General features: G+C 37.2%; 1 protein-coding gene across 6 annotated transcripts in view; it reads left to right on the top strand.

Moving 5' to 3' along the window:
* CSNK1G3 (casein kinase 1 gamma 3) overlaps nucleotides 1–17,516 on the top strand; it is a 153,027-nt gene that overhangs the window by 76,457 nt on the left and 59,054 nt on the right. For all 6 annotated transcript variants that reach the window (XM_049873570.1, XM_049873567.1, XM_049873568.1 and 3 more), the window contains exons 5-6: nucleotides 10,116–10,264; nucleotides 11,771–12,005. In XM_049873570.1, the coding sequence (XP_049729527.1) occupies nucleotides 10,116–10,264; nucleotides 11,771–12,005 (384 nt within the window). The remainder of the gene's footprint in view (nucleotides 1–10,115; nucleotides 10,265–11,770; nucleotides 12,006–17,516) is intronic.

Genomic DNA, 17,516 nt, shown 5'->3' with positions numbered 1-17,516 from the left:
AAAGCAGAGATAGTGTTCTGGGGGGGAAAAAGTCAAAATTTTTCTTACTTTTCTCTAGTTCTTGATTTTGCTTGGTGGTGTAGTGGTTAAGTGCTACGGCTGCTAGCCAAAAGGTCGGCAGTTCAAATCTGCCAGGCGCTCCTTGGAAACTCTACGGGGCAGTTCTACTCTGTCTTGTAGGGTTGCTATGAGTCAAAATCGACTCCATGGCAGTGGGTTTCGTTTTCCTTTTCTGATTTTTCCAAACCAGAAAGCAATATTGAAGGCATATAAAAGATTTTCCTTCTTTTTTAAAATTATTATTATTGTACTTTAGATGAAGGTTTACAGAACGAACTAGGTCCTCATTAAACACTTAGTATACATATTGTTTTATGACATTGGTTATCAATCCCTCAACATGTCAACACTGTCCCTTCTTGACCTTGGGTTCTTTATTACCAGCTTTCCTGTCCCCTCCTGCCTTCTAGCCCTTGCCCTTGGGCTGGTGTGCCCCTTTAGTCTTGTTTTGTTTTATGGGCCTGTCGAATCTTTGGCTGCAGGGTGAACCTCAGGAGTAACTTCATTTCTGAGCTAAAAGGACATCCGGGGCCTACTCTTGGGATTTCTCCAGTCTCTGTTAGGCCAGTAATTCTGGTCTTTTTTTGTGAGTTAGAATTTTGTTCTGCGTTTTTCTCCAGCTCTGTCTGGGACGCTCTGTTGTGATCCTTGTCAGAGCAGTCATTGGTGGTAGCCAGGCACCATCTAGTTGTGCTGGTCTCAGTCTGGTGGAGGCTGTGGTAGTTGTGGTCCATCATTTCTTTGGACTAATCTTTCCCTTGTGTGTTTGGTTTTCTTCACTGTCCCTTGGTCCAGATGAGGTGAGACTAGTGGAGTATCTTAGATGGCCGCTCACAAGCTTTTAAGATCCTAGATGCTACTTAGCAAAAAAGAATCTGGAACATTTTCTTTATAAACTGTGTTTTGCCCACCGAACTGCCTGTTCCCTGAGACCACGGTCCCCACAGCCAGTACTTGGGTTCTTCAGGGAGCTTGGGTGTGTCTTTGGAGCTTCTATAACCTTGAGAAGGTGTATAAAATATTTTAAATATTAGATATTAAGTATGTCACTGATTCCTCAAAGTGCCAGACATTATCTAGTTTCAGAATTTTTTTAGCTATGAGTACATACTTAAGGTAACTGTCAAATGACTACTCAGAGTTGAGAGCCCAGCCTGAAACTGTAAGTTGCACATGCGTGTTGCAAGCCTACTCAGCAGTGATGTACGGGAGCTCTCTTTTTCAGTGGGACTGTGACCAGTTTATATTCTATTAATAATATAGGCACTAATGTGTGGAAACCTGAGAGACCTGGCACCATATTTTTAATTTATTTCAGTAATTTTTTAAGCAGCTCTTACTGTTGTTTCTAAATGTTGCTGTTTCTCAGGGCTTTATCCTGAACCCTTTGCTCTTCCACTTGAGGACAAGTTTTCCCTGAGTATTTTATTCATTATCCTATTTTTAATTACCACCCTTGAGATGGTGATTTAGTCCATACATATCCCTGTGTAGACTTCCTTCTTAAGTTCCAAAACTACTCTGTAACCTTCTACTGGATGTTCCCACCTAGTTATTCCTTCTAACTCAGTGCACTTGAAATCTGTGCCCCTCAGATCTTCCTTTATTTTGTGTTTCCTTAAGTCATCCAAGCCAAAACCCAGGAGTTATCCTACTTAGCTTTTTTGCCTCCCGTAGGGATCAGTGAGCAAATAATCCCTCAGATCTTTTTACCTCCTAAACATATTCATGGGCTTTTATAGTTTACAGTCTTTGTGACTCTGCCTGAAGTGCTTTCTTCACTCACTGCCCTTTCCTCTGCATCTATCCAGTTCATATTACCTCCTCTATGAAATTTTTGTAGGCTGCTTCCTCTCTCCTGGTAGCATTAATTTCCAGCATCTCTACTTGCATACCACTTGTATATTGTCTTTGTCATAGGTCTTCCCACATCATTTTATAATTGCTTGTCTTTCACCTCTTATTAGACTCTGAGGTTCTGAAGGACAACGATCATGTCTTGATTCATCTTTGGATCCCTGGCGCTTAGCATGGGTCTTGACTTCTCAGTGATAACTATAAGAATTCATCAAAATGATGAGTTATTGCATAAAATATGTTATAAATGTTGTGTTTTCCTATGAATGATTCTTAAAGAAAAATGGCAGGATTACAAAGTAAGAAATTTTATATTGTAGGATTTTATTTGAAAGTCCATGTTTGAAATTTGAGTTCTGGAGTTTTCGTTGTACATAAAACAAGTTGTGATGATAGGGCCTTGGAATAAAATACGGTTTACTTCAACTGGATTTTGTTAATGAAAATCTGAATGTAGAAAACAAAAGAGGAGATAATTATTCATGTTATGAACTAAGTTTTGCATTGCCAAGAATGTATTTAATTTACTTTAGGTTTTCTTAAAATTAAAGATCTGAGTACACTCAAGTGTGTATTTGGAAAATGCAACTTATTTAACAGTTTAAGGGGCAGTAAAATATAACATATTATTAGCTTCTTCTAACTGAAGGGGAGTTAATTGACAAATATAATTTGTTCGGCTGTAATAAACTAATGCACATACTTTAGGAAAATATATATTGTCTTCTATGATATGTGTTTTCCACAGAATAGATTTGTCTTATGGTATGAGTGGTTAAAAAAAATAGTCGTAACTTCAAAATAGTGACCAAGAATCCAACAGCTAATAATTGATGACTGCATTGCTAACCACTCTGTAATGCAGACTCACAAAACATTTTAGGTGTATATTTGCATGTGTTTTTGCACATTTGTGTAAAATGTTTTCATTCCACACATCTATATAAGCAACCTTTTATCAGCTGGAGTCACTCTATCCTTTTTATAGCAACACGTAAAAAAGTTGGCATAGTGGTGCTTACAAAAATACTTTGGGGTGGGGCGCAGTTGGCAAACAAACGTAAAAGATGTGCCTTATTTACATAAAAATATGGTAGATGAAATAGATTTAAATGTGTAACGCATTGTTTTATTTAACAGTTAGTGAAGCTTCTTATTTGAAAAATATGTTTAGATGTAAAGCATCCAGCATGTAACTGCAGGAAACATTATCTTATACTTGCATGTGGAAATATGACTCTGCTCAAAGAATAAATCATTAGTTATACTAACACTAATTAATATCCAGAGCTGGATCTGTATACTGGCTTGTTCTCAGAGGCCTACCTCAGCTCTCATTACATTGCCTTTGCGTCAGTGAAGCAACAAACAAGCACAGTATTCCTATACCTGGGAAAATAATTTAAATTTCTTCTGAGTTTGTGATTAAAAATAGGTAGCTCAGTATAGATTTGATCTTAGGTTTGCCACTGACTGTAGGAACTATGGAAACCCTGGTGGCGTAGTGGTTAAGTGCTATAGCTACTAACCAAAGTGTTGGCAGTTGGGATCCACCAGGCGCTCCTTGGAAACTCTATGGGGCAGTTCTACTCTGTCCTATAGGGCGGCTGTGAGTCAGAATCGATCCGACGGCACTGGGTTTGGTTTTAGTTTTGTTTTTGGTAGGAACTATTAAGGGAACCACTTTCATTTTGAGGAGCCCTGGTGTCACAGTGGTTCAGAGCTTGGCTGCAAACCAAAAGGTTGACTGGTCGAATCCACCAGCCAGCCACTCCTTGGAAACCCTGTGGAGCAGTTCTGCTCTGGCCTGTAGGGTTGCTATGAGCAGGAATCAACTCCACAGCAATGAGTTTGTTTTGGTTTGGTTTTGCCGTTGATTATAGGAAGTATTAAGGGAACAACTTCCATTTTGATACTAATCTTTGGAATTTGACAGCTATGTGCTGTTCTTAGTACTTATTAGCTAAAAATATCCATAAATAACTTAGCTGAAAGGTGCCAAAATAGTTTCTGTTTTAGGTCTGACAGAGATGACTTTTAGAAGTTGTCATAAGATATAAATGAACTAAACAAATACATGCATACATACATATATATGTAAAACAAATATGTTTTTAAAAAGTAATAAATTTACCTCTACTTTAAATTTTGATTTGCCATTGATATAATCAAGTAACTTCATGGTTATCCTTTGAACTGTCAGGTTATTGAGGTTCTTTTTCTCTGTACCAGTCATTGAAGTTATGTTTTTATATTGAAGATTGTATGAGGCTAGCAATTGCATGTTTTTCTTTCTTCTTTTGGTTTTTGATAGTGGCAGCAACCCAGACTTAAAAAAAAAGAGAAAAATTCTCATAACTCTAAAGGTTGCTTTGGGGTGGATAGGCGCATTGGATGAGAGAAGTAAGTTCTGTAATCTCATGTAATAAGTTCTGTAGAATTATTAAAGTTCTTTGTATGAATTGTTTGAGAAGATTATAACTGGCATTTTGCTAGACTAGGAGGGGCGCCTTTATGGAGAAAATCAGGGTGCTGTGTGGTTAAAAACAATTAATTACATAGATTAACTACCTCTCCACTGTTGCATATTGCAGTCTTGTAACTCTTTTATTATTATTATTTCTCCCTTTAATCTACAGTATGCATTATTTCTTAGAGTTTCTAACTGTATTAAAGTATAATTTCTTTCATGACATTTACTTTTCTGCAAACAGTCAGTAGCTCCTTTCCCTCTATCTACTGCATCGGGTTGATACCACAGTCTGGTATCAACGTAATTCTCTAGCACTCTATGTTGTATCCGAACAAGATTACTGATTACTCTCTACTGTGCTGTGGTCTTCTCTGCCTTTGGTCTGGCTTTTTCCCCATGTCTGGAATTTGCTTAACTGACCCTATTGACTTCTAGAATCCTACTGAGTTTTTAAAGCTCAGCTCGAATATCATCTTCTCATGAACCCTTTTATGATTCTCCTAATTCACTGCCAGTGTAATATGTATCTACTATAAACTTACAGCAGTGTTACATTTGCCACTTAAAAAATTTTGTATTTTAGTGTGGTTATTGGAATGGCTTGTTTTATCTTGTTTAAATTGCAGGACATCAGGAGCAGGAACTTTAAGGAACTATTCATTAAATATTTAAAAGGAAGAAGGAACTTCTCTAATTCTGTTCTTGGTTCTCCTGTATCCCCTCTCTTGTGTGCCACCCTCTTACCAAGAAAAGATGAGGGAGTCCTATAGCTTTGGTAACTAGGTTTTGCCTACTTTTATACATCATAACATTAATGCATGTTTGTTGTTTAAAGCTCACTGATCTATTTTGATACCTCACATTATTTAAAAGAAAAGGAACCTTTTCTTGTTTACTATTAAACACTGATAATGCTCAGCTCAGTCCCATAGACATGTAGTAGATGTTCAGTAAATATTTGTTGGATTACTTTGGATTACTTAAGACAGTGTGATTCCTTAAATGGTTTTCCCAGTTTTAGTGGAAGAACATTAAAAAAAAAAGTCCTTAAAATAAACAAAAATATATTGCTATCTTATTCAGAGATTATTTCTCAACAACTTCAGCTACTAGTAATGTAGCTGGAGACTCGAAAGGAACTACATTTGATAGTCCATTCATAGAGGAAGCCCTGGTGGCGCAGTAGTTAAGCGTGTGGCTGCTACCTGAAAGATCAGAGGTTGGAATCCACTAGCCAGCTGCTCTGTGGGAGAAAGATGTGGCAGTCTCCTTCTGTAAAGTCTGCTTCTGTACAGCCTTGGCACAGCTTGACCAGAGCAAAGTCATAGAAGCTTCACAGACATATCAAAACGCCCTGAGAGACCGAGCTACTGAGCTAAGTGCTGGGGACCATGGTCTCAGGGGACATTTGCCTCAATTGACATAACATGGTCTATGGAGATGTTCTGCATCCAGCTGTGCTGGGTAGTGACTAGGGTCTTGGGAGCCTGCGAGCAGCCATCTAGGATACATCTGCTGGTCCCATCTACCTGGAGCAAGGGAGAATGAAGAAGACCAAGGACACGGGGAAGGGTTAGTCCAGGGGACTGGTGGACCACAACTACCACAGTCTCTACCAGACTGAGCCTGGAACAACTGGATGGTGTCTGGTTGCCACCACCGACTGCTTTGGCGGGGATCACAATGGAGGGATCCTGGACAGAGCATGAGAAAAATGTAGAACAAAATTCGAATTCACACACACAAAAAAGAAGACCAGGCTTAACTGACCTGGCATACTGGAGAAACCCTGAGAATATGGCACCTGGACACCCTTTTAACTCAGTAAGAAGTCACTCCTGACGCTTACCAAGGCGGGGGGGAGGGGGGAATTATTATAGTCTTGGAAACCCTTTGGGGCAGTTCTGCTCTGTCTTATAGGGTCACTATGAGTTGGAATCGAGTTGATGACAATGGGTTTGGTTTTGGGTTTTATAGAAGAACCTCAGAATCTGTTATGTGTGTGTATTTTACGTATGTGTATATGTGTATATATATGTATAGATACACATATATAAAACAACTTAAAATTAATTTGAAGCAACAAATTATAGAGTGGATATGAGTTATTAGAGGTTGCTAAATGGAGAGCATAAGAAATTTAAAACTTTCACTAGTACAGAGAAAAAAAAATTTAGAATTTTAAAAGCTTAGTAGCCAAGAACTGATTATTAGTCTTAAAGCTTCAGGATCTTGATTTATACAGCACAGTAAATAAAAGCAGAATTTCAGAGTTGCAGTAAACTTTAGTGGACCTCTCATATCACTATTTCTTTGAACCTTTTTTTCTGCCTTTACACATGTGAGGGGTAGATATGACACATAAGAGTGGTGAGAGTGGCCCTGATGAGAGTGGCTTGCACCAAGTGATTCACTGAGCAAGGGGAATGGGACAAGTGGATGTGAGTGTGTGTATGCATGGTGGGTGCCGACATATACCCTGGAGGGCTCATACAAAGATCTCTGTTTATGGGAAGGGAGCCAAGCATGCAGTTTGAACTTGTCCCCTTTCCTCTGCCTCTCATGATGATAATATCTCACCTCCCCATCCCCAGACAGTCTTTTGTCTCACTGATATTCACCTGGGAGAAATCTGGTCTTAATATGAGACATAAGCAAACTGAGGCCCACCAGAGAGATTGAATGACAAGGCAGCCCCAAAGCTGGTGGTTATTGTCAGAGTAAGATTATTGTCAGATTAAGATCTCAGTTGTCTTGGGTTCTAGTTCCATATTTTCTATTCTGCCCATGTAATTAAAAAAAAAAGAAAATCTTTTTTTCATGCAATAATTTATATTAAATATGATAGGGTAAACATCAAGAGTAATTTTTTTTTTAAATTGTACTTTAGATGGAGGTTTACAGAACAAACTAGCTTCTCTTTAAACAATTAGTACACATACTGTTTTGTGACATTGGTTACCAGTCTCATGACATGTCAACAGTCCCCCCTTCTTGACCTTGGATTTCCTTTTACCAGCTTTCCTGTCCCCTTGTACCTTCTAGTCCTTGCCCCTGGGCTGGTGTGCCCCTTCAGTCTTGTTTTGTTTTATGGGCCTGTCTAATCTTTGGCTGAAGGGTGAACTTCAGGAGTGACTTCATTACTGAGCTTAAAAGGGTATCTGGGAGCATCCTCTTGGATTTCTGCAGTCTCTGTCAGGCCAGTAAGTCTGGCTTTTTTTTGTGAGTTAGAATTTTGTTCTACATTTTTCTCCAGCTCTGTCTGGGACCTTCTATTGTGATTCTTGTCAGAGTAGTCATTGGTGGTAGCCAGGCACCATCTAGTTGTGCTGGACTCAGTCTGGTGGACCATTAAAGAGTAAAATTTTGTTCCCTAAACTCTTTATTAAAAAGAATAGGAAGTGTATATTATAATTTGGAAAGATTTTTTGTGTTAAAATTGCCAAGACAGACAAATACAACAGCCACATACTTGGAAGTGAAACTGAGACATTTAAGGTAGAAGAGTTCATTCTCTCGTGATGAGTAAATACATAAATGCAGTGTTAAGGTAAATTGATCACCTATTAGCTCTTAGTTTACTGGGAATCTTTGATGCACAAAAATAAAATACAGAAGACTTCTGGGCATTTAGAGTTTATATTTGTATTCTGATTTTATGTTAGTTTTCTGTTGCTGCTTAATGAATTAGCACTAGTTTAGTGGCTTAAAACAAGAGACTTTATTTATCTCACAGTTTTTTTGGAGCAGGATTCCAGGCATGGCTTAGCTGAGTCCTCTGCCGAGGGCCTCATCATGCTGAAATCAGGTGTTAAGCCAGGACTGTGATCTTATCTGAGGCTCAGAGACCTCTTTTAAGCTTACTGGTCGTTGGTGGAATTCAGTTCCTTATGACTATAAGACTAAGGCCTTAAGTTCCTAGATGCTGTTCTTCCCTGGCATTTGCCCCTCTCCACAACATGGCTGTTTGCTTCTTTTAGGCCAAGAGGAGAAGCGTCTGTAATGCTTTGATTATCTCTGATCTAGGCCCTCTCCTTTTTTTTTTTATATATATATAATTTTTATTGTGCTTTAAGTGAAAGTTTACAAATCAAGTCAGTCTTTCACACAAAAACCCGTATACACCTTGCTACACACTCCCAATTACTCTCCCCCTAATGAGACAGCCCACTCTCTCCCTCCACTCTCTCTTTTCATGTCCATTTCGCCAGCTTCTACCCCCCTCCACCCTCTCATCTCCCCTCCAGGCAGGAGATGCCAACATAGTCTCAAGTGTCCACCTGATGCAAGAAGCTAACTCCTCACCAGCATCCCTCTCGAACCCACTGTCCAGTCCAATCCATGTCTGAAGAGTTGGCTTTGGGAATGGTTCCTGTCCTGGGGCAACAGAAGGTCTGGGGGCCGTGGCCACCAGGGTCCCTTCCAGCCTCAGTGAGACCATTAAGTCTGGTCTTATGAGAATTTGGGGTCTGCATCCCACTGCTCTCCTGCTCCCTCAGGGGTTCTCTGTTGTGTTCCCTGTCAGGGCAGTCATCGGTTGTAGCCGGGCACCATCTAGTTCTTCTGGTCTCAGGATGATGTAGTCTCTGGTTCATGTGGCCCTTTCTGTCTCTTGGGCTCGTAATCACCTTGTGACCTTGGTGTTCTTCATTCTCCTTTGATCCGGGTGGGTTGAGACCAATTGATGCATCTTAGATGGCTGCTTGCTAGCGTTTAAGACCCCAGGTGCCACTCTCCAAAGTGGGATGCAGAATGTTTTCTTAATAGATTTTATTATGCCAGTTGACTTAGATGTCCCCTGAAACCATGGTCCCCAGACCCCTGCCCCTGCTACTCTGGCCTTTGAAGCATTCAGTTTATTCAGGAAACTTCTTTGCTTTTGGTTTAGTCCAATTGTGCTGACCTCCCCTGTATTGTGTGCTCTTTCCCTTCACCTAGAGTAATTCTTATCTACTATCTAATTAGTGAATGTCCCTCTTCCACCCTCCCTACCTCCCCCCTCTCGTAACCACAAAAGAATGTTTTCTTCTCAGTTTAAACTGTTTCTCAAGTTCTTATAATAGTGGTCTTATACAACATTTGTCGTTTGCACCTGACTAATTTCACTCTGCATAATGCCTTCCAGGTTCCTCCATGTTAAGACTTGTTCCGCAGATTCCTCACTGTTCTTTATCAATGCGTAGTATTCCATTGTGTGAATATACCGGCCCTCTTTTTTAAAGGACATGATTAGGCTACCAGGATGATATTCTACCTTTTAATTAACTCATAGTCAACTGATAGAGACCTTTGCCATATAGCATTAACCTAATCATGGGAGCAAAGTCCCATGAATCTTGCCCACACTCAGGGGAGGGCATACTGTTACTCAAGAAAATGGAGTCAATAAAAATGGTGTCTTTCCTATGTGCTAAGCATTTCCTTAGGCCATGGAAATACATGACTAAAAAGCCCATTTTCTTTCTCTGGTGAAGTGGTATAGAGACGAACAGGAAAATACAGGTATAGTGTAGTTTAGTAAATGCCATGTTGGAAGTGTACCCAGAGTACAGTGTAAACATCAAGGCTAAGATATTGTGTTGGAAATTTGGTCAGGAGTGTTTGTTTTGTGTATAGAAAAAGTAAGCAGTTTGCTGTAGTGTTAAAACTACCCTTTTTTTTTTAGGAAGAAAAGTTTGGTATTTAAGTTGATGGAATTATTAAATGACTTTTTCTTTTCCCCTAGATGGTATACCTCAAGTTTACTATTTTGGCCCTTGTGGTAAATACAATGCTATGGTGCTGGAACTGCTGGGACCTAGTTTAGAAGACTTGTTTGACTTGTGTGACAGAACGTTTTCTCTTAAAACAGTTCTTATGATAGCTATACAACTGGTAAGTAAAGCAGAATGTATTGTAGTTGTTTGAACAACTGTGTAGTTCATTTGGTCATATAATTATATTAAAAGTTCAGAGTTTTATGACATTACCTCACAGAGCATTCAACCTAATAAAAATGCTCTGCTTTTCATATATTGTGTTTTAGGATGCATATAACTTAAAATAGCTGAATCAAGATATATATGTTATTTACATGAGAGAATATATGATTTGTGTAAGATCAGAATTTTCAGCTTCAGAATTGTTTTCAGCCCTTTCTTGATGCAGAAGATGATTACTTGGAAAGAGATCCTTCAGAAACATGGATTCTTAATCTTGATAATAGTCTCTAGTAGCCTAGAAGAAAGAACAAACCAACGAGAGAGTCTTAACAAATTGTTTAAATTTCATAGTTTGTGAAAAAGCAGTATAGAGAGTGATTTAAAGTGGTTTTGAAATAAATGCCAATAGGAGTATGCTGCAGAAGTCATAAAAATGTTTTATCTTTTGACTCATCAATTCCACTTCTCCACTTCCATATCCTATGGAGGTATTCAGATATACTTAAAACTTTTTCCCCAAGGATGTTTATAATAAAAAATGGGAAACAACTCTTATGTAGAGAAATAATAGGGTTAGCTTGTATAAATTTTGAATAGCCCTAAAATAATATGCAGCCATTAAAAAGTGTATATTAAAAGAATGTTTTGTGACCTGAAAAATGTTCATGTCAAGTAAAAAGTATGTGTTAGAAGATTATGTATCATAAAAAAAAAACCAAAATTTGTTAGCAAACAAACGAATTGAAGTGACCTGTGTAACTGTATGTGTATTGCATTGTTAATCATGATTATTACTAAATTAAGAGGTTTTATTGGTAATGTTCTATTTTTTGAAGTTTTTACACTGAACATTATTCAAGAACCTGTAACAAAAAATAGTTATTAAAAACGTACAGTATTAGAGTTGAATTTCAAAATTTTGTAATTTCAGGATCTTTTTAAGCATTTAATACCTGAGGAAAAAGTAAAGAAGTTATTAAAAAAAAAACCCAAAAAACTGAAAGTTGCTTTGCTAATTATTTTATTTAATAATTTAGACTTATGTTTCTCTAATATAATTGTGAAAGTTGCTTGATTACTGAACTGATAAATTGTAACAGTATGAATGTCCATTTACACTTTTGAGTTCAAGATTTTATATCAGTAAAGCTTTTTGATTTTATGTAACATCATCTAAAAGTGTTGATTGGCTCAAGCTTACTGATGTAAAAGGAATTTATAAAATTCAGACACTTTCATTTGCCAGTGACCATAATAGTAAATGCTTAGCTTTTTAATTATAATTGGGTATATATTTGAGGAACTATAGACTGACATGTTACTTTTAAAAAACTAAAATAATTTCAGATGATTTTTCTATTTAATGTTGTTTTCATTGTGAAAATTCTGTTTTTCCTCTAGCATGCTTTCTCATGCTATTTTAAAACCTAAAATTTGTCTTCTTTTTTCTTGAATCAAGATTTCCCGTATGGAATATGTCCATTCAAAGAACTTGATATATAGAGATGTAAAACCTGAGAACTTCTTAATAGGACGACCAGGGAACAAAACCCAGCAAGTTATTCATATTATAGATTTTGGTTTGGCAAAGGAATATATTGATCCAGAGACAAAGAAACACATACCATACAGAGAACACAAGAGTCTTACGGGAACAGCTAGATACATGAGCATAAATACACATTTAGGAAAAGGTACGTGTTCCTTTTGTAAGTATGGAAGTTTGAATTCAGAAACTATGCTAACAGTGTGAGTTTTTATTTGTTATTTTAGTTCAGTTTTTGCAGATTACAGTTTCTTGTAATTTTTATTTATCACATCTAGTTTGAACTTATTTCCGTTTATTTTATGAAGACTCTTAAAGTAGATCTAGAGTAAATGACAGCCATCCTTACATTCACTACATCTTTTTTTTTTTAAATATAATTTGAAATGTTCAACTTTTATCTATGTAGGGTGACATTTGTTTCTATTGAATATGAGAGAATGCCTAATTTTAACTGATACATGTGAAAAATTCTGACTGAGACTGTAGCTCCCTGTTACGACTAGCCAGGGACATAGCAACTTGCCTACTAAGCATAGTGGTAAGAACACGTATTGCTGAAATGTGCAGATCTGGGTCCTAATCCTGATTTAACTATGGACGACCTTTGTGAATCTGGGCAAGTCGTTTACCTTTTAGAGGGGGTTTCTTATTTGTGTAATGGGTAGATAATATCAACCTTACAGGGTTCTTGTGATGATGCATTATTAAAATACATAGTAAACACTCAGTAGATACTGGTTTAATAAAAGATCTTTAAATAAACATACACATTCAAAACCAAATATCAGTTATGATTATCTTCCTTAGAAAAAGAGCTGTCACTTAAAGAGACCATTTCAGAGAACAAGCTCTTCTAGAATATTTAAACTATATGGACAGTCTGCTGCTTTTTTATATGATTTACTACTAAAAATGTTTGAAAGGAGTTGTGCAATATTTAAACAATAAAGTTCCCTGTTTCCAGAGAGCTGAAAATACAAAATTCTTAATTATACCCTTTTTTGGTTAGCCTGTAACCATTAGGTTGAACCTTTGTAGAATATTGACAGTTGCTTATAATGAACCTAATATTTATTTCTGACATTTCGTACATGCTTGTTTATTCATTCACTTCTCAGTTGGTTAGCCAGCTTAAATCCAGCGAGTATCTTATGCTAAAGAAACAAGTTTTGTCTTTCCATTAGGTAAACAGAGTATACTGTCATCAGTGGAATTAGCGCTTTATTTTCAAATTAAAAATTTTAGAGGTAATACTTATATATGGTCAAAAACATTTAAAGGGTGTATAGTTAAAGGTAAGTTTCCCAGCCACTCAGCCTCCTGTTCCTCTGTAGGCAACATATACAAGCCTGTTTGTATTTATTAGTTGTATGTCTCCTCTTTTACTCAGATGGTTGCATCTATAAAAAAAACAGCAGCATATTAATTTTCCTATCATTTAATGTTGGAGTAAAGTTCAATGAATTATTCAAGTGATTGTGTAGAAATTACAGTACAGAAAAAGAAAATGCTTTATGATATTGAGCTGTTGTCTGCCCAGTAGCACCACCATGTGACTTAACTCACAGCATCATTCACGACCAAGTACGTGTGATACATGTTGGGAGGTACTGATGTATTAAAGCACACATTAAAAAGAAAACTAAAGGAATAACTCCAGAAAATAAATTGCAGTGGTGATAATAAAAGCAGATATTTATTCAGTAAATTAAATATATTTTTTAACCTTTTTTTATGTCCCAGACTCTGTGTAAGCACTGAGGATATACCTGTGAAGCAACCACAAAAAATTTCTTGCCCTCATGGGACTGATAATCTAATGAGCAGTGAGGTAGGGGAATGGGCAGATGGTAAAAGACTTGAAAAGGTGAAAAGTGCTCTGGAGATCAGTAAAGCAGGGATGGGAGCGAGGGAATACTGGGGAAGTGGGCAGGTGCACAGTTTTAAACGGAGCGGGCAGAGAAGGGTTCAGCCTAGCAGTTCCCATCTGAGAAAGGCTTGAAAGAGGCGAGGGTGAGGACCAACAGTTATGTCCGGGAAGAGCATTTCCAGCAAAGAGAACAACAAATGTGGCGGTTCTAAGGGGGGCGGGGTAGGCCTTGTCATGTTCAGAGAATAGCAAGAAGTAGGTCCTAGTGGCTGACTCGAGAGTGTGTTGGGGGGAGCAGAAGAAGATGGAGTCAGAAAGGTGAGGGGTGGGGATGGGGTTACAGATTGTGCTTGCTTTGTGCCAGACCACATATCTCAGATGTCACATTTGTTCTTCACAACATCCTTTGAGGTAGGTATTGTTCCTATTTTATAGATAAAGAAACTTAGAGTGTTTAAGGGGCCTGCTGCAAGATGCATGGCTAAAAGTGGTAGAGCCAGATTATAAATCAAGGCAGCCTGATCTGAATCCCTGCACTTCACCGCTCCGCTATACTGCCTGCCCTAAAGGTAGTCACTCTTTGGCATTGTATCTATTGTATAAATCAAGGTATGTGCACAGTGTAGGATTTTTCCCTGTTGCCATTGACTCTTACATAGGCCTCTAACCTATGTTGTAAATAGGGAGGTGTTTCTTCTTCGAGACATGTTAATAACCATGTCACTGTGGTTTGGATTTAGTATGGGGGCTTTGGTTTGGCACTGCCATTATGTTTTTTAAAACTGTGCAGCTATGTATTATTTTTACTACATATGGAAATTCATCTTTTTGGAAGTCCAAATAATGCCAGGAAAGGGGTGACTGCTGCCCCACTGTAAGATGCTGATAAGCAGAGCAGAAATAGTTTAAAAATGTTAGTGACATATCACTGTAATACCTAAGTGACTCATTCGCTGAGATTGATAGGACTTACTAAGGCAGAGGGCAAAAGAGGACAGAGCTAAGAAGGTGAAGACAGGTATAAGAAGGATTTAGAGAAACGAAATACCAACTTCATCTTTTGTGGAAGAAAAGGAAATTTTTCTTCTGTTTGAGCCTATACGGAGATGTTAGAAGTTTCAAGTATTGGAGTACGGTTGGTAAAGCCAGATAACTGGGTTTGTCAAATAAACTATAATTTGAAAATTGATCTAACAGAAGGATTATCCATCATTCTATAATAAGGTTAACAAAAATTGGGCAATCAGTGCTACCTGTCAATTGTTAATAGTATTAAACATGTGTATTTTTATTTTATTACTCTACAATTCAGAGTAGAGTAAGTACATAGCAAAAGCCTAAGTTATCTGGGCTGTTGTAATTCAACTTCCTGTTCCTTGTGATATACATTTAACTATTACTCTGTCTTGGAGTAAGCTTTATAAAAGTGCTAGAGCTATATACTTTCTTAAAAGTATATGAGATTTTTATGTACTTCTGCTGGTGGCGTAGTAGTTAAGAGCTACAACTGTTGGCCAAGGGGTCGGCAGTTTGAATCCACCAGGCACGCTTTGGAAACCCTGTGGGGCAGTTCTGCTCTGTCCTGTAGGGTCGCTATGAGTTGAAATCAACTTGGTGGTAACGGGTTTGATTTGCTTGGTTTTCTGCTTTGTATGAAATGTGGTCTTTAAATTTAATCAGAAATTAAAATCGCCTGCATTTGATTAAGTACTTACACAGATAAATAAATTAATGTTTAGCCCAACTTAGTGTTTGATGTGTTGGATATATAAATTAATGTTTATCTCAGCTTTAGTATTTGATGTATCTATCACTGAAACACTGTTGTAATATCCTTTTCTGTGTGTGTGTGTATTTTCCCCTCCCCAGATCATTTGAGGGTAAGTTAGAGACACCGTAGCTCTTTACTCCTAAATACTTCGGTGTACATTTTCTAAAAACGGGGATAGTCTCTTACATAACCACATAACAGCCATCAAAATCAGAAAATTTCATATTGAGACAATGTTATTATCTAATCCACAGTCAATATTCACATTTCATCAGTTCTAATAATGTTTGTTATAGCTTTTTTTTTTTTTTAAATCTGATCCAGGATCCAATCCAGGATCACACATTGCATTTATTTGTCAAATCTCTTTCTTTTCATCTGGAACATTTCCTTAGTCTTTCTTTGTGATTCATAATCTTAATATTTTCTAAGTAAGCAAAAGCTTTCCTTTTTTGCCTCATTTATTTACTTATATTGGCATAGACTCATAGATTCTTATTTTATATACGATAATGCACTACTATTATTATTTATTTTGATGCTGAAATTGTTCCAGATTTGATCACTGGTTGCTTGGTCAAGCAGGCTCCTCTGTCCTTTTGACATGTTCCCATGTTTTTTGAGCAATTCCTTACTTTCTGGTGCAACAAGTTGTTCTAAGCTCACCTTGTAGTTTCCCTGCTCCAGCCCTGGAACCAGTCATTTCTCTAAGAACGTGTGAGTCCTTTCCTTACAGAATGGTATTTAGAAACCAAGAATTGGGCAGTTGGTAGGTTATTGCTTTTAAGCCCTTTCTTCAGACAGAACTAGAAAATTGGGTGTTTTATGTACATATACATAAATATACACACACTATAAAATATACCTGCAGGTATATATACATATATTAAAAATCAGGAATTTACACCGGTACTTCTACTTTCAGCCTACCACCACAAAGTGGTATTTCCCTTTTCTGTTTTTTTCGTTCTCATCCCTTTTCTATATTTGTACCTCCCTTTGCCAACAATGAGAAATCTGGCTACTTCCACTCCCAGTATTTTTACTTATTTTTGGAAGGCTAGGATACTCAAAGTTTTTCAGAATTGCTAATTGAGACCACTTTGTATGGCAAACATACAATTAACAATATTTTCAGAAACTCTTATTTTATTGAAGAGCTTTTTAAAATTGAAGTAAAATTCACATTGAGTAAACAACACATTTGAGTATATAATTTGTGAGTACTGACAAATGTACACACCTATCAAAATTTAGAACACTACCAGGATTCTGTAAACTTCATTCTTACTCCCTCCCACTCAGTCCTCTCCTACTCCAGAAGTAAGCACTGAGTTGATTTCCGTCACCATAAATTAGTTTTGCCGATTTTGCTTTTTCATATAAATAGAAGAATTTGTCTTCTTTTGCTCAGTTATCATGTCTGTGAGATTAATCTACGTTGTTGTAGGTGTCAGTAGTTTAATGCCAGGTAGTATTCAGTTATATAAATACATTCCTAATTGTTTATCCATTTTAATATTGTAAGACATTTGGGCTGCTAACAGTTTTTGACTGTTATGAATAAAGCTGCTGTGGCATTCTTGGAAGAGAATGTGTGGGCACACGTTTTTTCCATTCTTTTGGGCAAATACCAAAGATTGGGATTGCTGGGTCATATAGTAGGCTTTTGTTTAACTTTATAAGAAACCATTAGCCGGTTCCCCCATATTGTTTGTACCGTTTTTTATTTCACCAGCAGTGGACGAGAATTCTGTTTGTTCCACATTCTTGCCGATATTTGGTGGTGTCAGATTTTTTCATTTCAGTCATTCTAGTAAATTTATAATGGTGTTTCATTTTGCTGTGACTAATGATTTTGAGCTTTGTTTCTTGTTGTTTATTGGCCATTTGTATACTTTTGAGAAGTGTTTGTCATTTTATTACTTATTTGGGGGTTCTTTACGTATTCTGGATACCAGCCCTTTGTCAAATATATGCATTGTGAATATTTTCTTCCAATCTGTGGCTTGCCT

This window comes from Elephas maximus, chromosome 2 (assembly GCF_024166365.1).
Source record: "Elephas maximus indicus isolate mEleMax1 chromosome 2, mEleMax1 primary haplotype, whole genome shotgun sequence".
Classification (NCBI taxonomy): domain Eukaryota; kingdom Metazoa; phylum Chordata; class Mammalia; order Proboscidea; family Elephantidae; genus Elephas; species Elephas maximus.
Note: the sequence above shows the minus strand (reverse complement) of the source record. Positions and strands in the feature narration are given on the sequence as shown.